Here is a 27677-nt window from a genome sequence, read left to right as displayed (position 1 = left end):
GTGAATATGAGCATGCTGGTCTCTCCTGCTTAGGAGTGAAGTTTCAAACAGTAGTCTGAGTGACAAACATCTCAGAGCTTGCTCACATTCCTCTGTGGAATAGTCACTTCTGAGAGAAAGAGGTGCGGCTTCATGGTCTGGGAACAAGACTGTCAGCCAGGAACACAGAGTTCTCATCTTGGAACTAGTACTGTTTTCTCTATGGAGCAGATAATGCTAATGAATTTTTCTTAGGACTCAGTTTACCAGGTTTAGAAAGATGGTCAGGAAAATCTAATTAACTGGCATATATTCTGCTAAATGACTTCATATGAAAAGTGATATGAATGTAAGTAGGGAGATGTTATTTTCATAAACAAATGAGTTCTATAAAACAAACAATAGAAGTTTTGTCCTTTGGAAAAATTATCCCCCCAACAAGAAAATCCATTTTTATGTATAAATAGTTTAAATTTTCTAAATAAATATTTTCTACACTAAATGTTTTTCTTTTTTAATACACCAAGTATTTTATGTGATGGAAATAATTAAATTCATGATTAGCTTCCATTTAAACATAAAGTGATAGTCTCTTTGTTCTGTGTATTAATAGCAAAGGGAAATCTTTTCTAAAGTTCCATGCACTGTAAGAATACAGACATTATTAACCTCAATGTTTTAGAGAAAAATTAGAATCTAAGAAATGTATAGTCAATCTAGAGCTTCAGTCGGGTGGTATAATAAACTGCCTGGTTTAAAATGATAAAGACTTCCAAGAATAAGATGCAGGTTCCAGAAACAGAAAATTGCGCCTATGTGCCCAAACAACACAGGAGGGAAAAAAGACCTAATGATTGACTAATTCTGGTGTTCTATATCTGACAGAATAAAGTTTTTTTAAAAAAATCAACCTCAAATGCAAATGCTCCGTTCTGATGGCTCAGCTGATCAGCATTCCCCTATTCTAAATCTAGCCACCCCCCACCCAAATTAATCAGCCTTATATACGAGGTTAAAAAACCTCCAAACTTCTAAAAAATAAATTGAGATTCTTTACAGTAGGAATCTCTAAGTGTCTATTTCTTCACCCTTGTGAAAAATGAAAACAAACAAAACATGGGTCTTCAATTCTGTGTCTGGGATCTCAAATTTGGCTCTGAATGTGTTTCAAATCTCATTAATTAGAATATTGGCCCCGTGAGACACAGTTGCTGATGCAAAGAACACTCTTTGTACTCAAAATAATTTGAACAAGGGCAAAGAAGTATTTTATTTACATGTGTAAACATTAAGAGAAAAATAAAACAGAGATGATGGTTCAGGTAGCTGCTTAGATATTTTAAAGATAATTGATTTGATTACTTAAGCTGTACGGTTATGAGATAGAGTAACAGTCCTGTTTTCACTTTGTGAATTTGTTGCATGGTAATATTCTTGTAAAGGTAACTCTGACATTAACTTGGCAAGTTCTGAACTAAGACCTTTCGGCATTTTATTATTTCCAGATACTAAGACCAAATTGCTTTGAACCCCATACCCCACTGTGCAGATCTATAATTTATTTATTTTTTAAATATCAGAAAACATGCCATTATTCAAAAGACTCTTCCATGTAACAAATCTGGGTAAAGACCAATCAAATTAGTAACTTACAGCAATAAACAGCAAACAGCCCTTCTTGTTTTCTTTCTTCATTTTCCTTTCTCTTTAGGAAATAGCAAATTAAACCATGGCTATTTGTGGTCTTGCACTATAAGAACACATGTAGTCATATATTTTCATCCTATTAACAAATCTATTAGCTCAATGGATAAAAAGTAAAGTCCACTGTAAAGATGTCTTAGTGTCTTACATGGGGAGGGTCATCTGCTTTGTAGAGCCACAGCCTAAAAACCTTCTCTGAAAGACGGTGCCTATTGGCTGGCTGTAAATGGGTACTGAAAGCCAAGTTCAACAGCCCTGGGGCTTACAAAAATATACAGATGCCTGGGTCCATCCCCAAAGTTTCTGATTTAGTTAGTCTGGGCTGGGGTTCCAGATCTGGTATTTAAAAACAAACGAACAACAAGAAAAAAGTTCTAAGGCAATTCTAATGTGGCGTGATTGAGAATTAGAGAGGATTCCAAGACCAGTGCAAAGATAATATAGAACTTAGTTAATAGTACAAAGCCCACTCTTGGTTTTAAATGGAAACCTTACTTTATTTCAGGTGTGGGCAGCAGCTGCCAGTTCCCTCCTTGACAGCATTCTCTAAGCAATACCTAATAGGGAATGTTCTATGGGTGATGGAGACTAATAATTTTCTGAGTTAAAGCTACTGGAAGTAGATTAAATTGAACAGCAAATTACACAGCACCAAACTTGAAGGTAGAGTTTGTAAACAGTGACAGCCTGATAGACATTTGGGCATGTCGAACAAAAGTTTGTTAAAAGAGGGAGGTTATTACTCCTCCTGTTAGGGGAAGCACACTGATTGAAACCGCCCACCCTGGCCAGGCACCATAGTAACCATTTGCATGAGTTGTTTTACGACAGGAGGTCCTGATAAGGAACACGGAACTAATAAGCCACCTCCAACCAGAAGAGTTCGGGAAAGGTCAAAAGGAGACACATGTGCAACCACCTCCCAGAATCCTTCTCTCTGGCATCCATCTTGGCTGAACAAGGCGTGCACCACCAGGAAGGACTCTTGAGTCAGAATGATTGGCTAAAGACAACCTGGAAACTAATCCAATCACCATAAATCGGAGACTGCGAGCCACGTGGCAGAGCTATTCTCCTGGGTTCCCTTACCCTACTGCTCTCCACCTGGGTGCCCTTTCCCAATAAAAATCTCTTGCTTTGTCAGCACATGTGTCTCCTCCGACGATTCATTTCCAAGTGTTAGACAACAGCCCAGTTTCGGGCCCTGGAAGGGGTCCCCCTTCCTGCAACACTTCCAAGTACCTCAGAGCTCAAGAATGTCCTGTCCCCACCACTGCAGGTTATTGTAAACAGAGAGAAGAATTTTGAATAAGAAAGGGTAAATTACCTCTTTTGAAAATCAACTTAAGCCAATGTAACTTTTTTGACTTTATCTTCACTTCTATTGGCTGAATTTTTGTCCTTTTAATAAAAGCATGCTTATTTTTCTTGTATCCTTTTGTATTAGTCAATCCTCTACTGTTATTGTCATCTTTTGCTGTCTACAGCTACTTCATTTAATCTTGTTTGTTATTCTTATTTTTCTTTTTACACTTTACCTTTTCCATTTTTTTTTTGGTTTTCCTTAACATAGCAGGTCCCTTCTCTTCATTTTTCCCAGTGTTTGATTTATGTTTGGTTGCCAGCACCTTTTCTGATTCTTTCATTTTTACTAACTGCCCTTCCTTAACTTTCTGTTGATGTTATATTCCTATCACTTGCTGTCAATGCCCACACAAGCCCATTTCTTTCCATTCCATCTATCTCTTAATCTCCATATACATTTTTATGATCCTACTACTAAAAGTTTAAAGCTGCATGTGAGGAAAAGAAAGGTACCTTTCTCCATTTGAACGCTATTTCCTCTCCCCTCCCATAGCTGTTCCGTCTTTTTATCCTTTCTTGATGTTTTCCCCTATCTGACCCCCAACTGCACCCCACTTCCCCTGTCACTCCCTATTTGATGCCCATCTCTTCTTTTTAACCTTGTTTGCACTCTGTCTCATTTTACATCCAAGGATCTCCACAAGATAAAGGATGGAGTTCAGTTGGGAGCCAGGTTGTGTGTGTTTTCAGAAACTTTTTTGCCTTTACTGAAATGGGATTGGGGCCTGGGATCCATGAATATTCTTGGGCAGCCTTTCAGCTCCGGCACCTTGGAGCACGGCTGGGGCCTATTCTGATGAACAAAGACAGGGATGTTTTTAAAAGCCTTCTACGGTCCTTTCCACTCCAAAGGTCAGGATGAGTTGGCGTCAACGCCCAAGGCTGGAGAGGCAGGCCAGGTGGGGATACCCGGGTCCCTTTTCTGCAGTAGGTCTGGCGTGTCGCGGGGCTCTGATCTTAGGAGGACAAGGTGGGGGCCACTGAGGCCCCCAGGAGTCACTGGGCCACCTTTAGGAGGCAGGCCCGAGCCTGAGTGCTCCCCTGGGCTGCAGGGCGCGGCCCCAGGAGCCAGGCGACGCCACCCCAGCGGCGCCAAAGGCCGGAGGCACAGTCCCTCCCCGGAGGGAAGGCGAGTCGCTCCCGGTCACTCAGCCAGAAGGTCGAGGGAAAAGTGCGCGTGTCCCCCGCCAGCCGGCCCTCTGGGAGCTGGGCGGGGGCGACACCGCAGGGAGTAGGGCCGAGGACCGCAGAGATCAATCCTGGGTACCGGCGCGGGGTCACAGACAGGAGAGGAGCGGGAGAAAGGGGCTGGTGGGGGGGCTCCCCAGGGCGGCTGGGGCCGTAGATCTGCCTGTGTACTCGGCGGGCGCCCCGAAGTCTGGGGCCGCGGCTGCTCCGGCTCCGCCAGCTCCTGCCAGAGACTCCAGGCCGCACTTTCCCCTCCTCCCGGCGCCTTCTCTCCAGTGAGGAGCCGAGCGCGGGCGGCGCGGGGGGAGGGGCGGCGGCAGAGGGAACAGCCAGTTGTTTAAAATCCTTCTAGAGCAGTTTCTAATTCCCCCCTTGCGCCGGGGTTCGGAGGGGGGAGGGGGGAGAGGAGCGGGTGGAGGGAGGAGAGCGGAGAGGGAAGGAGGGAGGGAACCCGGGAGGGAGGGAAGGAGGGAGGAGACTGCTGCTTAGGCTGTAGCCGCCGCCGCGCGCTTCGGCAGGCCAGAGCGGGGTGGGGTGGGGGGAGGCCTGTCAGTCTCGTGCGTTGCCTGGGCGAAGGGGGCGGAGCTTTGGCGTGGGGCGGCCAATAGTGGGGGTGGCTGCGTGGGTCGCCATGGGGACGGGGCTGTTCCCGGGGAGGCTGTGATGGGTTGACAGGTGCGTGACAGTGGGAGCTGCTCTCGGCACAAGCATGTACGGCAAAGGCAAGAGTAACAGCAGCGCCGTCCCGTCCGACAGCCAGGCCCGGGAGAAGTAAGTGTCTCCGCTTCTCACCCACCTCCGCCTTCTCACGCGCGCACACACACACACACGCACGCACTCGCACACTCTCTCGGAGACACCCAGACACCCAGACACTCTCTGCCGGGGGAGAGCCGGGGGGTGGGCTGGCAGGGGGAGGGGTGCGCGAGGTGGGGGGCGTGCGGTGCGGGGAGCGGCTGTTTCCCAGGAGGGGCTCGCGCGGGGCTGGCGGCCGTGGGGTCTGGCGGGCGGGAGGGAGCGAGTGTGTCGGGGGGCGGCGGTGGTGCTGGTGGCGGGGATGGAAACTTGTTTAGGTGATTGAGGGAAATAACCCGCGGGTTCACCTCCGCGCAAAGTAACTTTAGAGCTGGGGTCCGGGGCTGCGGGGAGCGGAGAGCCTCGGGGGATAGAGGGTTGGGCGAGAGGGTCAGCTGCGTGGAGGAGGGCACGCGGAGGGAATGTGGGTGTTCGGTGGGGGCGGGCCGGGGTCGGGGCGGGCAGCTCGAGGGGCGCCGCGGTGGGGGGCTCGGGCGCCGGGGCCGGGTGCGCCTGGCGAGGCGAAGGCAGCGGGGCCGGGCGCGCGGCGGGCGGAAGCCGGGCGTGGAGCGGCCGAGCAGGGCCCCGCTGGGCGCGGAGACGCGCGCGGGGCGCGGAGGGCGTGTGCGGGGCGTGGGCCGGGTGGGCGTCGGGGCTTTCCTGGTCCGGAGGAGGGACGCCGCATTCGCAGCGCCGCGCGGAGCCCGGGGCAGGGGGCGCCAGGGACGCCGCTGAAGTTTGGGAGTCAAAGGACCGAGTTCCCGGGGAGGAAAAGTGTGCTGGCGAGAAGCGGGAGCTGCTGGGGTAGGCTGGCGTTTCTGCCGCTCGCAGTCGACCCAACTCGGCGGCGGCGGCTGGAGAACTTTTTTTTTTGGAGACTTGCAGCCTCCAAACGTAGAGGGCCGTGGCGGTCGGGGCGGCGAGCGGGGGTCGCGGGGCGCAGAGGAGTAGCGGTGGGGGCCGCGGCCGCTGGCGCGAGGAGGGCTGTCTGCGGTGGGGAGGGGGCAGTGGTCCGAACCCGGACTTGCAGGAAGGGTCGAAGCGTGGAGACGGGGAGGAGTTAGTTGTTTGGTCGGTGTGGCGAGGAGATACAGGTGTTAAACTCCGGTGGGAGCCCAGGGGAGGCTGGCGAGAAAAGAGCCCCTCCCGGCCTGGGATGCCACCGTCACGGCACGCTGCGAAGCAGGGTTGTTTGCTTCTATTCTTATGTGCTTGTAACGGTGATTTGGTTGTTACTAAAAATGAGAGCGCATAGTGACTGTGACCACTGAGGAAGAACCCCTCTTCTGTGCAGCCGCTCTTATAGTGATTCCCACTAACCACCTCCATTCTGAGGATGAGGCGTGTCCCTGTCATTGGACGCGCTCTGCCTTTCCGAGGACTTCAGACTGGGGAAAAGTCTGAGAGCATCTCTCAAAAGCTACTTTAGTCACCTTGCACAAGGAAATAGCTGCGTAAATAAAAACCGAATGTGCAAAAACTACCGGGTTTCCCTTCTAGTTTTAGGTAGTTAGTAGTAGTCTTCTGAAAGTTGCTTGTGCCCTAGGGTTGGAAACATTTCCTAATCTTCGTGTTGGCAGCAATAAACGCAATTCCTATAGGATTTAGGGGCGGCAGGCCTTGGCGTATCAAAACAAACCAAAAAAAGATACTCCCCCCCCCCCCCGAGGTATTTTCTGAGCTGTATTCAGCATCTTGTTGTTGGCTGTGACAAGGAGTATGTAAAAGATTCAGCATTATAGGTTGGTTAAGAAATAGCAAGTTACTGAAATTGAAGTTTTGAGATAGCCTAATTTGTGTGCATTTGTCATTTAGTGGCAATATATCTGAGAAAATAGAAACATATAGGGAAGATGTTTTAATGATTTCAGAGTATTTGGATTTCATATTTTTGGGAGTGAAGGAATTGAAATGTGTATTGAGGTATATCTTACTTATTTTCAGGGTGGTTGAATTTGAGAATCAAATTTTGGGTTTTACTTGAACTTCCAGGAATGGCTGAATTTAATCTGTATTACGATAACTTTGTAAAAAAAATTTAAAAGCATCTAACATAATAATGAAGAAGTTGAACCTGGTGTGTCTTAAGTCCTTTCTAGCTCTAATTCTGTGGTTATGTCATGAAAACAAATGATTGCCATTTTGCTGTCAAGTCTACCAAACTGAACACCAAGTAACATCTACACTTGTAAGCCAGGTGGTGAGAGTTCTGCTAGATGGTGCTATTTGATTTAAATAAATTTCTTCCATTCATTATAATTGGCAGCAGGAATCCTGGATTGCTTTGCCTTACGAACTAAATATAGGTAAAGAGGCCACTTTTGGAGAATTGACAATGACCATTCTGAGTTAACTGTTGTTGCGTTAATTTCTAGGCGAATGTTGTTTGAATCTAAGACAAACATTGAGGTAGATTCTGTTTGATGCAGTAAGTTTCATTTTGCTAGAAGAGTTGATCTGATTACTCATTTTTTGCCCTTTATGTGTACTTGGGACTTTAATGGCACTATTCCACAGTAACCTACTGACTTCTGAAGATAGGTATTTTGAAGTTGTCTTTAAAATGGGTATCACCAGATTAAAAAAAAATTTTTTTTTAAGGCGGCAGACCTCAAAAATTGCCTGAGTGAAGAATGTTCTGTAACTGACCTTAAAAGTCACAGAAATAATGTTTTTCAGTAATGAATATGTAAACATTTTACTACAATAAAAACATTCTGAAAAATGAGTCATCATTAAAAATAATGGCACGCAAATAAAATAAAAATACTGGTTTTATAATCCATCAAGAAATACGTTTTCTTATGAGTTCATAGAGGAGAGCAGACAGGCCCTTATTTATATCTTTGCTTTCTCTTTCATTAAGTCACTATATGGGATACTTGAAATTAATTTGTAGATTTTACGCAGGTTCTATATTTTCACTATACATTTCTGAACATAAAAATGACTGGAGTCAGGTTAATTACTGATTTCGTTGTTTTAAAAGCCAGTCGGATCAAGTCTATACAGAAGTTTGGATTAGGTTTAATTATAGACAGGGTGATTGAAAACCCTTGGAGGGAGGAGGGATGTTTGTGTAGAAATTTAAATTCTGATCCTGTTAGGTCATTTCCCCCTTTAGCAGGCTTTCTTTGTAACATTGTACTGCAGTCTCAATTGCAATTAAGTAACTATGCAATTGATTGTTTAATATCTGCCTTCCTCTAAAATGTAAGTTTCTTGAGGGCAAGGGATAATACTTCAGATTTCTTCTCTGAGTTGTTCTTGACATTAAGAATAGTGTCTTCAAATGTCAAAAGCACCAACTAAATACTGTTGAATAAATGAAGATGTTAGACTCAAGGGCATTTTTTCAATGTGAAAAAAATTTTTTTCAGTGACCTCCAAAATAAGGACTTTGGAAGTTTGAATTCCATATTCTCTAGCTTAGGGGTATTAAAAAATAACTGATAACAACAAAAGAGTAATCATCATTTAAATTGTCATTCTGTGTGTAAGTCACTGTGTTCTGCACTTAATTTTTTTTTAATTCTCCCAACAATTCTGCAAGATACTGATTTTTTTTTTTTTTCTCCATTGAAGAAATAAGACAACTCTTGACTAGTTAAGTAACTTTGCCCAGGAATACTCTACTAGCTGGGTTTCTAACAAAGATAGCTCTGCTTAAAATCTGTAGTTGAAGATGAAAGATACATTTTTTTCACTATCCTAGTTTGCCTTCTTGATTTAGGGTAGATTTCTACAGATTTAGGGAACAGCTTTACATAATCAGATGTAACAGATTTTAAATATTTAATCAAATATGTAGTCTTTACCATTGGTGCACCTTATGCTGATACCCTCCATTTTGACAGATTGCAGAAGACAGAAACTTTAGGAAGGAAAGTTGAAAGCCTAAAATAATGAAAAATCCTTGTTTCTTGAGATTTTTTCCTTCTGGAACTTTTGTATGATCACTTAAGTTTTAAAATTAGACATTGTAGTGAACAAGCTCTGTATGAAATGTTGCTGAATTTTAGACCACTCTAAATATGCCACGCTGCCACGGAGAGTACCTAGCACCTGCAAATAGATGAGTGTGATACTACTTTTTGTTAAACTGATTTCATCTTTAAAATTATGTGATAGCACAGAAAGATGAATGTGTTATAAAACAACATTGAACAAAGATATGTATAGTAAACAGTGACATTAAGTTAAACTTGTCAGAAACTATAGAAATCTGTACATTTGACCTGGGGCTCTGAAAAGTAACTTTGGTATTTAAACTATGAAAACAACATAAACTCATTTTTAAGTGGTTAAAGTCTAATGATTAATGATCATTTAAATATGATTTCATATAGACTGTCATGATTATACATGAAATAGAATTTAGTCGGATGAATTTTTGAAATTTGGAAAAAACAATATTACTCAATATAAGAGTGTTTGTAGATACTAGCATCAGCATGACCTCTTTTTTGTTATTAAGTTGCCCCCCCTAAAAATGGTAAACTTTTCTTCTTCCTTCCTTCCTTTTTTTCCTGAAGGAAATAAGGCAAGTGAAGTAATACAGATCTTGTCAGAAACTTGATTGAGAAGCAGTTAATGCATTTATCACAATTCAAGGTTTCTAAAACTAATGAAGGAATAGCTTTATGGGGATTAAATTTTCTATACAATATTCAATTGACTCTTCCCTTCTCAATCCCCAGGATGTTTCCTCCAAAATAACTTGTATCTAATATGTCAGCTCTGGGAGCCTTACTTTTGATTGATCTCCTTTCCATTATTTTAGAAGTATCCAAAAAATGACTTTTTTTGAAGGAACAAATCTAAAGAAAAAAGTGTAAGATGTTGAGAGTTAACTTTTAGTATTGTTTATTTAGAGGTTTGTTACTGTTAGAAATAGTAATAATGTTGGAATTATTTTTTCAGAGCTGTGAAAGAGAAAAAAATAGAAAGGTTTATTTCCACACCCTACAGCCAATTTGCCATATAAAACCAATTTAGGATGAAAAAAATTGAGCTTTAGTTACTTCTCAGTAGTGAACTAAATGCATCTCACATCCTCAGTTACTATTAGAAAATAGAATTATTTTGTTTTAAAATTGACACATACACCGTAGGCAAGGGTTGGAATACCATACTGAGGTTGCTCTTTATTAACACTCCACTCTAATAGTTTAGAATTAGAAGTAAAATTTGGGGAATTGAGAATGTTCTCTTTTTTGTAGAGATCACAACTGTTACGTTAATGTTGGGACATAGGATAAAGGCTTAATGTATTAGACTTAAAAGACAGGAAACTACTTAGAATGTTTAATTTAAAATATGTATTGAAGATAATTTTATTCTGGAATATGTGGGAATATTCCCTGTTATTGTGTGTACTTTATTGCTTTGACCGTTGGTATGGGAAGGATAGAAAATATTTGTGTACCAGTGACATGTTGTTGGTTAGTAAACCTCTGTAAACATGCTAAAATGTTACTTTATTAATAACGTACTGCTTATCAAAGAAAGGCCTTAAAATAGCACTAGAGCAATAGAATAAGATATATTTTGAAATCTGAAAAGAGTTTGGAATTAAAAGTAAGTGGTTATATTTGGATTTCAAAGTTTGCTTATCAGATTTTGTATATGTTTTACATATATAACATCTGTTAATGTAACACATATATACAACTTAACATGACTTGGACTGTGAGTTATTTGACTATAATACCCTGTGTATACGCTAAAGAGTGATCCGAAAGGTGGTCTGCCAAGATTTATATCCTACTTGTTTTCAGTAGTGCAGAAATAGTAGAGGCTATTCTTCCCTGAACTATATATCTCAGTCACTGTGTGAGACGTTGAAAAACAGGTAGAAAAATGTTCCAACCAGGGAAGAATAGTGTTTTTCCAGATAACTTTTAATAGCTGTACAAGTTGCTCAAATTTTTATTGGTCATAATGGGTAACTGGTAATTTTTGTCAGAGTGGGTTAGTAAAGATTTTTGAGAAGTGATGCTAATAATGTTTTTGTAATATTGATAGAACCAAAAATTTATCTGGGCTCACAAGAGCCTGGGCATTTCCAGGCGGTGAAGGAATTAATATTTGTTCTTTGTTCCTCTTTAAAAGAGACACTTCAGTTGGTGTCACTTCTTTAGTAATGACAAAACCACCTTCATATTTTACTTTAAGAATTTTGATTATTCTGTTTCATGTAGGACCCATACCACTTTCCAATAGTAACGAGCCATCATAACATTTTAGATCACAATTCAGTGGGAGTGAGCTTGAACCGATGACCTGGAAATCTCTTATTTTTGATCTTCTGTGTTAATTTTGCTTCATGGCATATCAAACAAGTAGTTGAGCACAGAAAAAAATTGTAGAAACTGATGGATAACACTTTTTTTTAAAGAAGAGTTTTTTTGTAATTGTATATGTAACACAGATTTAGTCGCTAACATAGTATAAATTTGTAGTTAGTGTAATCTACTTCCCTGGTGGCTCACATGGTAAAGAATCCACCTGTGATGCAGGAGACCCAGGTTCCATTCCTGGGTCAGGAAGATCCCCTGGCGAGGGGAATGGCTACCCACTCCTATATTCTTACCTGGAGAATTTCATGGACAGAGGAGCCTGGCAAGCTACAGTCAATGGGGTTGCATAGAATTGGACACAGCTGAGCAACTAACACAACACAAGCCATCTTAAAATACTGATGAAATATTTGTGAAGATAAGAATAGTAGATGAAAATTTTTACTTAGCTCTGTGTAAGTTAAGGGAGGAGTTAAGGCCAAAAACAGGGTCTCACCTGAAATTAATATGATTATCTTTCTTTAGTGATCTGATATTTGCCTTGATTCTTCTTCTTTTTACCTACTTCAAACTTGAGAAAAAATCAAAAGCGTCTTTACTAATATTAAAAAGTAAAGAAGGTGAATGAGTTATCCTGTTAAAAATGATTTTATTTAAACAGGATTAAAATGATTTTTTTCTGTAAAATAACAAAATCCCAAATACTACATAAAGAGTTTGTGGAATTTTGTCATAGAAAGTTGAATGTTTAATAGTAACAGTAACAGCAGATGCTATCATTTGGGTATTTTGTTTATATTTGCCACTTTACTTGGGACTTTTCAGGTGGTACAGTAGTAGAGAATCTGACTGCCAAGCGTGAGTTGTGGGTTTGACCCCTGGGTGGGGAAGATTCCCTGAAGAAGGAAATTGCCTGGAGAATTTCACGGACAGACGAGCCTGGCAAGCTTCAGTCCATGGGTTCACAAAGAGCTGGACATGACTTAGTGGCTGTGCACTTCAGTTGCATTGTCTTATTTAATCTCAAGAATCCTCTAAACTGTAGGTACTGCTTTCTGTTAATGTTCCAGGAGAAACAAGAGACTTAAGAGATTATTGTGCTTTTGGTGGCAGGTATCAAAACAAGAGATAGAAAATGGCTTAATTGGTCAGGGCTTCAGAATAATTCTCACATAACAGGATGTCTAGAAGAGGTAGTTTCCGAGTTGATTCAGAAACTCAAGAACACCAAGAGATCAGCTTCTCTGCCATCTTCATGGTTTCCCTCCTGTGATGCAGCATCCCTGCATCAGGTTCCCGGAGTCACTTCCTTATACAACCAAGTATAAAGGCAGGAGAAAGGGCAAGGTTTTTCCTTTATGTCTCATTAATCAGAGAGAAAAGCTTCTTCTTGAGGTGCTTAGCAGATGTCTTCTTATGCCTTATTGAAGAAAACTGAGTTCCCTCCCCTAAACCAGTTACTGGCAATGGTAATGGGATAACCATAACGGACTTAAATCAGTCATCCTCCAGGCTGGGAACATTTCTCCCTTGTATCTGAACTACCTAAACACAGCTGGAGGTCTTTGGCAAGGAAGATGTATCTTGAAGATATGGAGAGAAAGAAATAGGTCCTTGCCTTATGGAACTTACTTTCAAGTTTGAAAGAGAAGCATATGATAATAAACAAGTACATATTGGGACATCTTATGGAATAATCTGAATGAATCTTTTGGCTAACCCAATATATACAGTAGGCAAGTTCAGATAGAAGTGCTAAAAAGGTAATAAAGTAGTGTAATTGTAATATAGAGAATGACTGGGAGGCTACGTTAGATTGGGTAGTTCAGGGGAGACCTGAGTAAGCAGAGACCTGAGTAATATTGAAAGAGTCAGTCATGAGAAGATTTGAGGTTAGAGCATTTTAAACAGGCTAAACTACCTTTGAGGTAACCTCTCAGCATCAGCATAATTGCTCAAGGATATATAAAATATGAGTCAAAATTGGGATGAGAAGCTATGCTTCCTAGAGTCTGGTTTTAGTTTTTATTGAGCAGTTGAGTGGTGAGTTTAGTTTATGTGGATTTTCCTAAATAATAAGGTTGCCCATCTCTTATCTTCTAAACCCCAGGGATGTAGTTGTTCCTAATGAAGGAAGTGGAACATCTGTCTTTTATAATATTGTTGAAGGCAGAAACATTTAAGATTTATTGAACACCTAAGGCCTGTTGGCTTGAGAAAGGATGGTACAACTGGATAGTTATTTCTCATAAATTTCCCATATTGGATAAGATCCCCTTACTGTGCTTCATAGCAACCTCTATTTTTCCTTTTTCGTGTTGTCACAAATTTATGGATCATTTGTGTAATGTTTTGTTTAATGTCTCATCTGGTTAGGTTGGAAGTTCCCTGATGAGAAAGAACCATGGGTATTGTCTTCACCACTGTAGTCTTACTCCTTAGCACAGTGCTTGGAGTTCTGATTAGATATTTGTGGAATTAATGGATCAAGGATGTAACTGGTTATAAATATATCACAACAGGATATCACTATATTTAGCTCATTTTCTCCCCAATATTTCTAATCTTTAGAATCAGGATTAGTATGTAGTTCCTAAAGAAGAGTTTTCTCTAATATAGGCGTTTAGAGTCTTCTGCGGCTTTCAGGACTACAGGAGATTACCTAGTTGTATCAGTGTGAAATACATGTACATTTTTAATATGAATTTTTGATAGAATCTTTCTGTGTTTCAGCAAATTAATAATATAAATGGAATTATACTTTAGAGTTTCAAGGCATTTTAATGTGCTTTATTTAAATCTCTCAATAATTCTATGAGGTAGGTGATAATTCCCATTGATTGTAGAGCTTTGTACATGGAAATTGACTTACCCAACTGCGGTAATACAGGTAATACGTGGTAGAGCTTAGTCATATTTAGATTTTTTTGTTTCCTAGGTCAGTGTTTGTTTCATTGTACTACAGCAGCCTCTTTTAAAATAAGAGATTCACATATATTTTAAGAAAGCTTAAGTACGGATTTGATTTAATAGAGAATTGTGGACTAGAAGATAGTTAAAAGTTTATGTCAATACTTTAAAGTGAATATGTCATTACTTTAAGTGAAAAATATTGTTACAATGTGGATTATATAGAATCCTATATAATTACTTAACTCCAAAAGTGGTACACCATAAGTAAAATCTGTTATTTATTTCAACTTCATGTGTTTTTGTTATATAAATTGATTGGTTTGGGATTTGGAGATAGTTTGGATTTCTAGTCTGTGAAGATTTACGCTAATTTAGGTTGATGAACTCTATTCTTTTGCCAGTTAGCTTCAATTTGGAGAGCTGGGGTAGTGTTTTTTTTTCCTTCTATGCCTCTCTCAAATAAGGGAGAGAAAGTTTTGATATGGATTATTGATAGAACATTCCTTTCTTGTTTTTGTGTTTATGGTTGTAAATATATGTATATATATATATAAAACATTTACCACTTTAACAATTTTTAGGTATACATTTCATTTTTTTCACAATGTTAGGTGCTGTTTGTCATTTATAATTGGATTAAAGTTATGTGATGATTACACTCTATCAGTGCATTTAAGCAATAGCTATTATTAGGAAGCTATTAAAGATTTTTCAATAAAAATTTTTTCCCCTTGAATTAAACTGAGGGACTGATAATATTATTCTTTCTTTTAGACATGTTGTAATGAATAAAAAAATACCAGGCTTACCTGGTGGCTCAGATGGTAAAGAGTCTGACTTCCGTGTGGGAGACCGGGGTTTGATCCCTGGGTTGGGAAGATCCCCTGGAGGAGGGAATGGCAACCCACTCCATTATTCTGGCCTGGAGAGTTCCATGGACAGAGGAGTCGGGGGGGCTACAGTCCATGGGGTTGCAAAGAGTTGTACACAACTGAGCGACTTCCACACAATGAAAAAATTTCAGTGAGGTTTTTTTTTTTTTTCCATAAAATACATTACATTTACACAATATACGTATGTGTATGTATATACAGGGTATTAAGCACATTCACATTGTTGTGCAGGATCATCACCAACCCTCTCTAGAACTTTTTCTTCTTCCCAAACTGAAACATTCTATTCTTTAAATAATAACTCCCCATTTCTCCTTTCCCCCAACCCCTGGCAGTCACCCTCTGACTCTTCTAGATACTTTGATGGTTGTTTAGTCACTAAGTTGTGTCCGACTCTGGTGGTTTAGTCTCCAGGTCATGTCTGACTCTGTGACCCCATGGACTGTAGTGCCCCAGGCTCCTCTGTCCATGGGGATTCTCCAGGCAAGGATCCTGGAGTGAGTTGCCACGCCCTCTTCCAGGGGATCTTCCCAACCCAGGGATTGAACCCAGGTCTCCTGCATTGCAGGCAGATTCCTTACCAACTGAGCCAAAGTTCAGTTCAGTTCAGTCGCTCAGTCGTGTCCGACTCTTTGCAACCCCATGAATTGCAGCACGCCAGGCCTCTCTGTCCATCACCAACTCCTGGAGTTTACCCAAACCCATGTCCATCGAGTCGGTGATGCCATCCAACCATCTCATCCTCTGTCGTCCCCTTCTCCTCCCGCCCCCAATCCTACCCAGCATTACAGTCTTTTCCAACCCTTTGCATGAGGTGGCCAAAGTATTGGAGTTTCAGCTTCAACATCAGACCTTCCAATGAACACCCAGGATTGATCTCTTTTAGGATGGATTGATTGGATCTCCTTGCAGTCCAAGGGACTCTCAAGAGTCTTCTCCAACACCACAGTTCAAAAGCATCAATTCTTCGGCGCTCAGCTTTCTTTACCGTCCAACTCTCACATCCATACATCACCACTGGAAAAACCACAGCCTTGACTAGACGGACTTTTGTTGGCAAAGTAATGTCTTGCTTTTAAATATGCTATCTAGGTTGGCCATAACCTTCCTTCCAAGGAGTAAGCGTCTTTTAATTTCATGGCTGCAGTCACCATCAGCAGTGATTCTGGAGCCCAAAAAAATAAAGTCTGACACTGTTTCCACTGTTTCCCCATCTATTTCCCATGGAGTGATGGGACCAGATGCCATGATCTTAGTTTTCTGAACGTTGAGCTTTAAGCCAACTTTTTCACTCTCCTCCTTCACCTTCATCAAGAGGCTCTTTAGTTCTTCTTCACTTTCTGCCATAAGGGTGGTGTCATCCACATATCTGAGGTTATTGATATTTCTCCCGGCAATCTTGAGTCCAGCTTGTGTTTCTTCCAGCCCAGCGTTTCTCATGATGTACTCTGCATATAAGTTAAATAAGCAGGGTGACAATATACAGCCTTGACGTACTCCTTTTCCTATTTGGAACCAGTCTGTTGTCCCATGTCCAGTTCTAACTGTTGCTTCCTGACCTGCATACAGGTTTCTCAAGAGACAAGTCAGATGGTCTGGTATTCCCATCTCTTTCAGAATTTTCCACAGTTTATTGTGATCCACACAGTCAAAGGCTTTGGCATAGTCAATAAAGCAGAAATAGATGTTTTTCTGGAACTCTCTTGCTTTTTCGATGACCCAGCGGATATTGGCAATTTGATCTCTGGTTCCTCTGCCTTTTCTAAAACCAGCTTGAACATCTGGAAGTTCACAGTTCATGTATTGCTGAAGCCTGGCTTGGAGAATTTTGAGCATTACTTTACTAGCATGTGAGATGAGTGCAATTGTGCAGTAGTTTGAGCATTCTTTGGCATTGCCTTTCTTTGGGATTGGAAGGAAAACTGACCTTTTCCAGTCCTGTGGCCACTGCTGAGTTTTCCAAATTTGCTGGCATATCGAGTGCAGCACTTTCACAGCATCACCTTTGAGGATTTGAAATAGCTCAACTGGAATTCCATCACCTCCACTAGCTTTGTTCGTAGTGATGCTTTCTAAGGCCCACTTGACTTCACATTCCAGGATGTCTGCTCTAGGTGAGTGATCACACCATCGTGATTATCTGGGTCATGAAGATCTTTTTTGTACAGTTCTTCTGTGTATTCTTGCCACCTCTTCTTAATATCTTCTGCTTCTGTTAGGTCCATACCATTTCTGTCCTTTATCAAGCCTATCTTTGCATGAAATGTTCCTTTGGTATCTCTAATTTTCTTGAAGAGATCTCTAGTCTTTCCCAATCTGTTGTTTTCCTCTATTTCTTTGCACTGATCGCTGAGGAAGGCTTTCTTATCTCTCCTTGCTATTCTTTGGAACTCTGCATTCAGATGGGAATATCTTTCCTTTTCTCCTTTGCTTTTCGCTTCTCTTCTCTTCCCAGCTATCTGTAAGGCCTCCTCAGACAGCCATTTTGCTTTTTTGCATTTCTTTTCCATGGGGTTTTTCTTGATCCCTGTCTCCTGTACAATGTCACGAACCTCTGTCCATAGTTCATCAGGCACTCTGTCTATTAGGTCTAATCCCTGAAATCTATTTGTCACTTCCACTGTATACTCATAAGGGATTTGATCTAGGTCATACCTGAATGGTCTAGTGGTTTTCCCTTCTTTCTTCAATTTAAGTCTGAATTTGGCAATAAGGATTTCATGATCTGAGCCACAGTCTGCTCCTGGTCTTGTTTTTGCTGACTGTATAGAGCTTCTCTATCTTTGGCTGCAAAGAATATAATCAATCTGATTTCGGTGTTGACCATCTGGTGATGTCCACGTGTAGAGTCTTCTCTTGTGTTGTTGGAATAGGGTGTTTGCTAAAGTATAATTACGCAATGTTTGTCTTTTTGTATCTGGCTTTTTTATTTGCTTGCTTAATCCATTCATTAGCTTCATAAAGTTGATACAAAGTCCCATTTTACATAAGGGGAAACTGAGTCTCACTAAGGTTATATACTTTGTCCAAGGCCAGGTAGTAAATTGCATAGTATGGATTCAGACCCAGGTTCTGAGACCACTGCTGATTTTAAACATCTTGCCTCAGTGTGTTTTTTGCTTCGTATGGGAAAAAAATAACGGGAGTCATGACGGTAGTGAGTGGGAGGGGTTTGCTTGGATAGTTCTCTTCACACATCCATTTTTACCTGGGGTTGGATGCATTGAAGAAGAAAGAGGTTAAGGAAGAAGGTTAAAGAAAACATATTACAGCTGCTAAAAAGGTGGGCAGAATTAAAGCTACCCAAAGTGCTCCCTCCACACATAGCTCCAAATTTGTTAGCTGGTATCTGAGATTTAACAACTTGGATACAGTGCTTCTCAGAGAGGACGATGCCAATTAAGAGTTCAGGTTATAATTTCGGGTAGAGCTGTTTCTCCATTCTTTCTGTATCTAGAGGCAAAGTAATCTGGAATGAATTACTTTACTTGGTAAATTTTAGAGACAGAAATAAATAGAAGAATATGTAATGTGTAGAAAAAATGCTTTCTCCTCTAATTATGAGTTTCTTTGCATTCTCTCTTTTAACCAGCATATGGCCTGTTGGTTTTTTTTTTTGTTTTTGGACTAGGGCAACTGGAAGGTTCCATGTGGTCTAGGAGCAATAGTACAACCATATTGAGTCTATTACATAGTCATTTCTATAATACTGATTATTGGAAAAAATAGAAACAGTTCCTTTGTTTCACTTTTTCACAGTGTCATGTGTTATTTGTCATTAAAATTGGATTAAAATTATGTGATGATTACACTCTATCAGTGCATTTAAGCAATAGCTGTTATTAGGAAGCTAGTAAAGGTATTTCAATAAGCATTTTTCCCCTAGAATTAAACTGAGGAACTGATACTATTATTCTTTCATTTAGAAGTATTGCAATGAAAAAAACTTCAGTGAGAATTTTTTGTTTTTACCATAAAATGCATATATTTACACAATATATATGTATGTGTGTATATACTGGGAATAGTTTTCAGGTAGAAGTTCATCTTGGGAAATGACTTACTAATTCATTTTTAATTCAGATTGTTACTTGGTCAGTTTTGCAAGTGAATTGGATTCAGGGCCAAAAAGATTACAGTATAGGCAAGTTTTTAACTAAAACTTTAAACGATGTTTCCATTTCTTGTCTTTGTGTTTTTTTCCAAACCAGCACCTTGGATTTGTACTATCATAGGCTAAATAATGGCAACTCAGAGATGGCCACATCCTAACCCTTAGAACACGTGACTGTGTTACCTAGGAAATGAACTTTGCAGATATGACTAAGTTCAGGATCTTGGATGAAGGATCTTGAGATGGGTTACTTCCTCCCTAGATGATCTGCATGAGCTCAGTGTCATCACGTGGGTCCTTGTAAGAGAGAGACTAGAGGTAGGCAAGGCCATGTGGTGACAGAAGCAGAGGGAGGTTGGGAATGCTGCAGGATTTGAAGGGAAAGGGTAAGACCAGCAGCCAAGGAACACAGTCATCCTTAACAAGCTAGACAAGGCAAAGAATGGATTCTAGACCCTTCAGAAGAAACAGAGCCCTGCCAGCACCTTGATTTTAGTACTTCTGATCTCCAGTATAGAATATGATAAATTTGTGTAGCTTCAAGCCATTAAATTTATAGGAATCTGTTACACACTCTCTCTCTCTTAGTTGCTAGGTTGTGTCTGACTCTTGCGACCCCCTGTGCTGTAGCCTGCTATACTGCTCTGTTCATGGGATTCTCCAGGCAGGAATACTGGAGTGGGTTGCCATTTCCTTCTCCAGGGGATCTTCTCGACCCAGGAATCGAACCCAGGGCTCCTACATTACAGGCAGATTCTTTACTGACTGAGCTATGAGGGAAACTAGCCATAGGAAACTAATACACAATTCTTGCACTCACAGAAGAATCTACTGTGACCATATTAAGCTGGCAGTACCAAGCTATGTCCAGGGTGAGGCTCAGGCATGTTTTTGTTTGTTTGTTTGTTTTGGATTGAGGAATAGTTAATGGAAAATTTGAGTTTTTTGTTTTGTTTTCCAGTTTTTGAGATATTATTGACATGCAGTATGGATAAGTTTAAGGTGTGTATTGTGATTGTTGGATATATGTATATATTGCAAAATGATTTTCATAATAAAGTTAGTTAATGCCAAAAAATGATGTTGATGCTTTTCTGTAAGAAGGGGAATCATTAACAAGTGAGTCCATGATATAGCAATCACTGGCTAAAATGCTGCTAGTTAGTAATATTTCTGTATTAGTATTAGATCCCCAGTAGGATAGCTCCCTTAAAAGAATATGTGAAGAGAGAGTTTATTGAAGGTTTGTGCACGATTAAAACTCAATAGGGATGGATTAACACCCAGGGGTTAGGAACAAGAGAAGCTTGTCCCCTCTTGGGTCTGAAGGGGAAAGAGAGAGGGCAGTTACCAAAATCCGATGAAGGGCTCCTGTCCCGGAGCTGCGGTTTTATGATGGGGACCACAGCCACGGTCAAACCCACTGTAAACAGAGGCTGGGGGCCTGGCGGGGAGGGGCTCTTCTTTCTGCTCCTGCCCTCTGATCAGTCGATGCCTCCTCTCTGTAGATCCGAACCTGGAACCATCGGGCAAGGGAGTGGAGGTGATGCACTCGGTAGAGATCAGCCTTCCTGGTTACAGCAGAGCCTATGGGGAATACCCAGGACGGTGTTCAAGTTTTAAATTTTTATAGATTTGAAGTAAGTCTTCCAGTTCTTCGTATACAATGCCCTGACAAAATAGAGCTCTTTAAAAAATTGGGTTTGGTCAAAATAGCATGTAAAATTAGTTTTTAGAACCTGTTTAAGGACTTTATGATACTAAAAATTTGTATACATTTTATGAGATAGGATAATATTCCTTTTGCTTTCTGCTATCTCTCACTCCTTTATTCACTTAAATGCTCACTGTTTCCCCTAGGTCAGTCTCTGTTGAGCCCTCTTCTGTCAGATCTGAATAACAGTAGTCTCTGCCCACTAGGACTCACTGTCAGGGAGACTCGCTACCAGTGGTCACCAGTCTGGATAGCACACACTGTCATGGCTCTGCAGAGGTCTGTGGAAGTTCTGCAAAAGGACATTGCATCCGGCCAGAAGTTGTGACACACCCAGGAGATATTTCCAAGAGGATGTTTATTAAATGAGAAATAAGCATTAGCCAAATTGGGAGAGGGGACAAGTAGAGTATTTTAGGGAGAGAGAGAGAAATATGTACAGAAACATAGCGGCATTACAGAATACGGTACATTCTGTGAACTGCAAGCTAGTTGCAGTTGTGGAATATGGGCTTGGCTGTTCCACAGCACGTGGGATCTTCCCAGACCAGGGGCCCATGTGTCCTGCATTGGCAGGCGGATTCTTTACCACTGAGCCACCTGGATGTGCTGTTGAGGAATACTCTAGCAAGTTAAACAGAAACTGTTTCATTTGCTTAATTTTATTTTTTATATAATTTGAAAGGTTACTTTTCATTTTAAGTTATTACGAAGCATTGGTTATATTCCCTGGGTTGTATAATACATCCTTGTAGCCTTACACCCGGTAGTCTGTACCTCCCACTCCCCAACCCCTATATGCCCTTCCCGCACCCTCCCCACTGGTAACCACTAGTGTGTTCTCTGTATCCAACAGGAACTATTTCAAAAACAAAATTCAATGACAACTTGATCCGGGAAATGAGCAATTATATATATATATGTATACATACATATATATATTTTAAATTTTACTTATTTACTTGTGGCTGTGCTGGGTCTTCACTGTTACACGGACTTTGTTTAGATGCAGCGAGCAGGGGCTACTCTCTAATTGTGGTCCACAGGCTCCTCATTACAGTGGCTTCTCTCGTTGCGGAGCATGGGCACTGGGTGCTTCAGTAGTTGTGGCGTACATGCTTAGTTGTTCTGCAGCAAGTGGGATCTTCCCAGCCCAAGGATCAAACCAATGATTCCTGCATTGGCAGGCGGATTCTTACCACTGAGCCACTAGAGAAGCCCTGAGATAAGCGATTTTAAGCAGAAAAGTTACACCATCTGAGGTACATTTTACAATAATTATTCTGGAAGTAGTATGGAGGCTGGGATAAAGGGGGAGAAGATTTTGGGAAGCTATTGTAATAAGTTAGCTGCTGTAATAATACACCATTTTCTACACTACTGGCAGTTCAATGGATGTCTTAAAATGTAGAATACATAGGACTTGGCAGCTTAAATGTGAAAAATTAGGGTTTTTAAGAAGGTTGTAATTGTGTGTAGAAATTTGAGTCAGACTTCAGGGGACTACAGGAGGAAGAGGAGATAGATTTATTAAGAAGGAAGATTATACACTCAATTTGAGATGCTTTTCAGACCTAGAAATGGAGAGCTTTAGGGGGAATTTGGATGTGTCATTCTTGAGCTGGTTGGGTGTTGAGGGAACAGGTGTCTAGGCTAGAGATACAGAATTGAGAAAGTATGGGGAAACAGAAATAACATTTGTAAGCATAAGCTACCTGTGTTTCAAGTGTTGGGCCAGGCAACTTATTTATATTTTATTTCATTCTCTACAGTGCTGTGAAGTAGGTGTTATCATCTCGTCATCTCTGTTTTAATGATGCGGAAACTAAGGCTTTGATAGGATACGTGACTTAGCTAAGTCACACATGTCAGACCTGGAATCTAAACTTTCTCTATCAAAGTAAGATAGTCACTCATAAGAAAAGTGTACGTATCGTAAGTGTATAGCATGCTGAATTTTTACTAAACACAGCAGTGTTAACGAAGCACCCATATCAAGACAACATTACCAGCATTCTGGAAGTTTGCAATGTTGTACCCTCCTGTTAAAAGTTTGACTTTTAACAGCATATATTCATTCTGTCTCTTTCACCCCTTATATATGGCCCATTTTTGTGTATTGAAGCCATAAGTTGGGTGGGAATGAAGTAACTTTTCATGGAATTGTCCAGGGAGAAAGTGTGAAGGGATCAAAGCTGGAACTTTAGGGACACTTTGAAGGATAGGTTGAAGAAAAGTTTTGAGATTGAAACTGAGAGAGTGAACAGTAGAGGGTTATGAGGGGAAACTCCTAAGGAACTGGCATCACAGAAGTCAGGAAGAGAACTATTGAGAACAGAAGCATGAGATACTGTGATAGAGGATAGAGAAGAAGAAGGAGGTTAGACAGGGTGAATATTTAGAATAACAGATCATCAGCTGTGACCTAAGGGGGAGCAGCTTCATTGGGGTGGAGGTCGCTCATTTGCGTCCGACTCTTTGCGACCCCATGGGATTCTCTAGGCCAGAATACTGGAGTGGGTAGCCTTTCCCTTCTCCAGGGGATCTTCCCAACCCAGGGATTGAACCCAGGTCTCCAGCAATGCAGGTGGATTCTTTACCAGCTGAGCCACCAGGGAATACACCTAAGCAAACAGGCAGTGTTTTAATGGCTTGGGTGTAAGGCAAGAAGGGGCTTCCCTGGTGGCTCAGTGGTAAAGAATGCACCTGCCAACACAGGACTTGCAGGTTTGATCCCTGGGTTGGGAAGATCCCCTGGAGAAGAAAATAGCAACCCACTCCAGTATTTTTGTCTGGGAAACCCCATGGACAGAGGAGCCTGGTGAGCTACAGTCCATGAGGTCACAGAAGAGTTGGATACGATGTTGAGACTAAACAACAATCAGGCAAGAAAGTGGAGACATTAAATGTGGATAGCCTTCGTTTGAGAAAGGAAGCATAGAGAAGACTGGAGAGGATATTGATTTTCTAACTGGGTGATTTTGCATGGAGGGTGGGGGGAAGTACTATTTGGGAAACACTATTTGGTTTTATTATCTTATAAAGAAGTTTTGTCGGTTGCTTTGAACTACTTTTTTATTAAAAGATGACAAAGCTAGAATTCTCTAGGGGATATGGAAGGGTAAGAAGAAAGTAGGTAAAGTGAGTGTAGTTTTAGTGGATGGGCTTAGAAAGTGAATTTTTAAAAATAATTTTTAGGATGCAGTGAGATTCTTTGGTGGGGTTACATTGCTAGCTTTTGTCAGCTGATTTTTAACAGCCTTTTTAAGTCTTAGGAGATTGAAATGAAAGGAACATTTTCAAGTGATGATTGGGAAATGACCGTGGAATAGTTTAAGAACTTAATAGCTGCCTGTAAGGCTACCAGCAGTTCACTGTTAGCCTTAGAGCAAAAGTTTGATAGGAAAGTATTTTTTAAAATCTCTGGTTAGCATATTCTAACTCCTACCCGTAGAGTATCTCTACATTTCCTTTTTGGATTCCCAAGTGGCTCAGTGGTAAAGAATCTGTCTGCCCAGCAAGAGGCGTGGGTTCTATCCATAAGTGGGGAAGATCCCCTGGAGAAGGAAATGACAACCCACTCCATTATTCTGGCCTGGAAAATCCCATGGACAGAGGAGCCTGGCAGGCTGTGGTCCACAAGGGTCGCAAAGAGTTGGGCATGACTTAGTGACTAAAGAACATTTCCTTTCTACTATTAAAATTGGTAAAAGGGACAAACGAGAATACTTGAGTAAAACCCTTGTTTACAGTGCCCAATAGTACTCTTTAAAATACTTTTTAGTATTTAAGTAATAAATATTCAAGGTTAAAAATGCAGATAAGCAAAATGAAGAAAATAAAAATAATCATATAACATTCCTGATTTTTCTCTACATACATACATGTAAATTTTTAATATTATTTAATAAGAAAAGCATCAAAGTTACTTGACTAAAAAGTACCCTTTTAAATAAGAGGGTGCGTGTGCATGTGTACGAAGTTGTTTCAGTTGTGTTCGACTCTTTGTGACCCTATGGACTGTAGCCTGCCAGGCTCCTCTGTCAATGGGATTTTCCAGGCAAGAATACTGGAGTGGGTTGCCCTTTCCTCCTCCAGGGGATCTTCACCCAGGGATCGAACCTGTGTTGCTGGCATCTAACTGTATTGACAGGTGGGTTCTTTACCACTAGCGCCACCTGGGAAGCCCCATTTGTGAGCATTTATCATTTTCCAGTCCTCAGTAAATCTCTTCTTCAAAAACAGAAGGTTAAAATAAAGCTTTTAAAATTACTTCCTGTGTTCATTTATGGAATTCACTTATTCAAAGTTCTGCTCTGTGCCAGGTGCTGTGCTAGATGATGGGGTACACCAAGGGGTAAGATACACCCTGCCAGAGAAGTTAGCAGGGCTTTTGGCGTAGGGAGCAGGTTGTGCTTTGGAGAAGTGTAGAAGTGAGAGGGACTTTCACCCTTTCTAGAAACAGAAAGTTCAGTAGTGCTTTAGTTGTGTCTTTGGGGGGGAGGGGTGATCTTTGAAAAGGTGGTGGAGGCTCAGTTCAGTTCAGTCGCTCAGTTGTGTCCGACTCTGCGACCCCATGAATTGCAGCATGCCAGGCCTCTCTGTCCGTCACCAACTCCCAGAGTCTACCCAAACCCATGTCCATCGAGTCAGTGTTGCCATCCAACCATCTCATCCTCTGTCATCCCCTTCTCCTCCTGTCCCCAATCCTACCCAGCATCAGGGTCTTTTCCAATGAGTCAACTCTTCGCATGAGGTGGCCAAAGTATTGGAGTTTCAGCTTCAACATCAGTCCTTCCAATGAACACCCAGGATTGATCTCCTTTAGGATGGATTGATTGGATCTCCTTGCAGTCCAAGGGACTCTCAAGAGTCTTCTCCAACACCACAGTTCAAAAGCATCAATTCTTCGGCGCTCAGCTTTCTTTACCGTCCAACTCTCACACCCATACATGACCACTGGAAAAACCATAGCCTTGACTAGACAGACTTTTGTTGGCAAAGTAATGTCTCTGCTTTTAAATATGCTATCTAGGTTGGCCATGGCACCCCACTCCAGTACTCTTGCCTGGAAAATCCCATGGACGGAGGAGCCTGGTAGGTTGCAGTCCAGGGGGTTGCTAAGAGTCGGACATGACTGAGCGACTTCACTTTCACTTTTCACTTTCATGCATTGGAGAAGGAAATGGCAACCCACTCCAGTGTTCTTGTCTGGAGAATCCCAGGGACGGGGGAGCCTGGTGGACTGCCGTCTATGGGGTCGCACAGAGTCGGACACGACTGAAGCGACTTAGCAGCAGCAGCAGCAGGTTGGCCATAACCTTCCTTCCAAGGAGTAAGCGTCTTTTAATTTCATGGCTGCAATCACCATCTGCAGTGATTTTGGAGCCCAGAAAAATAAAGTCTGACACTGTTTCCACTGTTTCCCCATCTATTTCCCATGAAGTGATGGGACCAGATGCCATGATCTTAGTTTTCTGAACGTTGAGCTTTAAGCCAACTTTTTCACTCTCCTCTTTCACTTTCATCAAGAGGCTCTTTAGTTCTTCTTCACTTTCTGCCGTAAGGGTGGTGTCATCTGCTTATCTGAGGCTACAGAGATAAAAAAGCCTAGTTTTTTTCTTTCTTTTAACTAATTTTATTTCCTAAAAATCTTTTAATCTTGATTCTGGAACATTATCTTCCTCCTGTATTCCCCATAAAATTGAAATGTTGAAAAGTCCAGTCTCTTGTCCTATAGAATGACTCAAATTCACTTTGTTTGGTTGTTTCTTTGAGGTGTTTTCCTGTTCTCCATATCACCTGTAAACTGGGTGTTGGATTTAGAGAGTTGTATAGATTCTGAAAGCCACACTAAGTTCTGAATTCATCCTGAGGCTACTTGGGGTTCAAACTGGGAAGTGCCTTTGGTCAGAATTTACTTTCTACCATCTTGAAAATAGAAAACAGGTCATCTGAGATGTTTAAAAAAAAAATGTCCACTTGATTTTACCCAGATGTAATACAAAAGCACAAATGGATTGATAAATATGTTTTATTATTTGTAACAGGATAAGCTTAAGCACATAGGAAAACAAATGGATATATAAAAATGATATAAAATACAGTTTGTTATTGGTGTTCTGTTTATGTATATTACTTTTTCATGATAAAATTTGTAACATCTTTGCCTTGTCAATAGAGAAGTTTACAAAATATGTTGTTAATTATCATTTGTAGAATAGTAACTTATCTATTATTTAGTTATTTAAGAGTATATTTGAATTTTAAAAATTTAAGAGTATAAGAATTAGTTCTATGTAACATACCATTAATAACATATTTGCCTTTTACGTAAATCTCCTGACTGTTTCATTAGTGCTTTGAAATGTATTTGACATGTTTTATTTATTTTTTGTTATATAGTTATAAAAGATACAACAAATTAAGGTTTGTCAGTATATGTTTAATATAATTGCAGATCCATATGAAATGAAGGTTTACAACCATTGCTGTTGTAAGCAAAATTCTTAAATACTTTCATTTGATCATTAATTTAGTATGCTTATATTCATTTAAAATCAGCAGTGAGGAGCATGTGTAGGTCAATTTGATTTTTCTCTTGGGAACTTGAATAAAGTGGCATTTATTTGAAAAATCTTCCAGTAAGGGCAATGGTCTTGATATCAGTTGTAAGATAGCCAGTTACTGATCGGAGAGGCAGTGATGGT

At 40.9% G+C, this 27677-nt stretch overlaps 1 protein-coding gene across 39 annotated transcripts in view; it reads left to right on the top strand.

Annotated features, from left to right (window-relative positions):
- The first annotated feature begins 4936 nt into the window (after positions 1-4936).
- SSBP2 (single stranded DNA binding protein 2) overlaps positions 4937-27677 on the top strand; it is a 318118-nt gene continuing 295377 nt past the window's right edge. For 28 of the 39 annotated variants that reach the window (XM_081503862.1, XM_081503858.1, XM_081503857.1 and 25 more), the window contains exon 1: positions 4937-5007. In XM_081503862.1, coding sequence (XP_081359988.1) covers positions 4946-5007 — 62 coding nt within the window. In that variant the 5' untranslated portion in view covers positions 4937-4945. Of the gene's footprint in view, positions 5012-5595; positions 5836-27677 lie in introns of those variants that run through there. The other 11 variants (XM_081503872.1, XM_081503874.1, XM_081503870.1 and 8 more) reach the window with 2 other exon arrangements.

This window comes from Giraffa tippelskirchi, chromosome 6 (genome assembly GCF_054371585.1).
Source record: "Giraffa tippelskirchi isolate mGirTip1 chromosome 6, T2T-mGirTip1v1.2.pri, whole genome shotgun sequence".
In the NCBI taxonomy this organism is placed as follows: domain Eukaryota; kingdom Metazoa; phylum Chordata; class Mammalia; order Artiodactyla; family Giraffidae; genus Giraffa; species Giraffa tippelskirchi.
The sequence above is the reverse complement of the archived record's forward strand: the minus strand, read 5'-3'. Positions and strand labels throughout refer to the sequence as shown.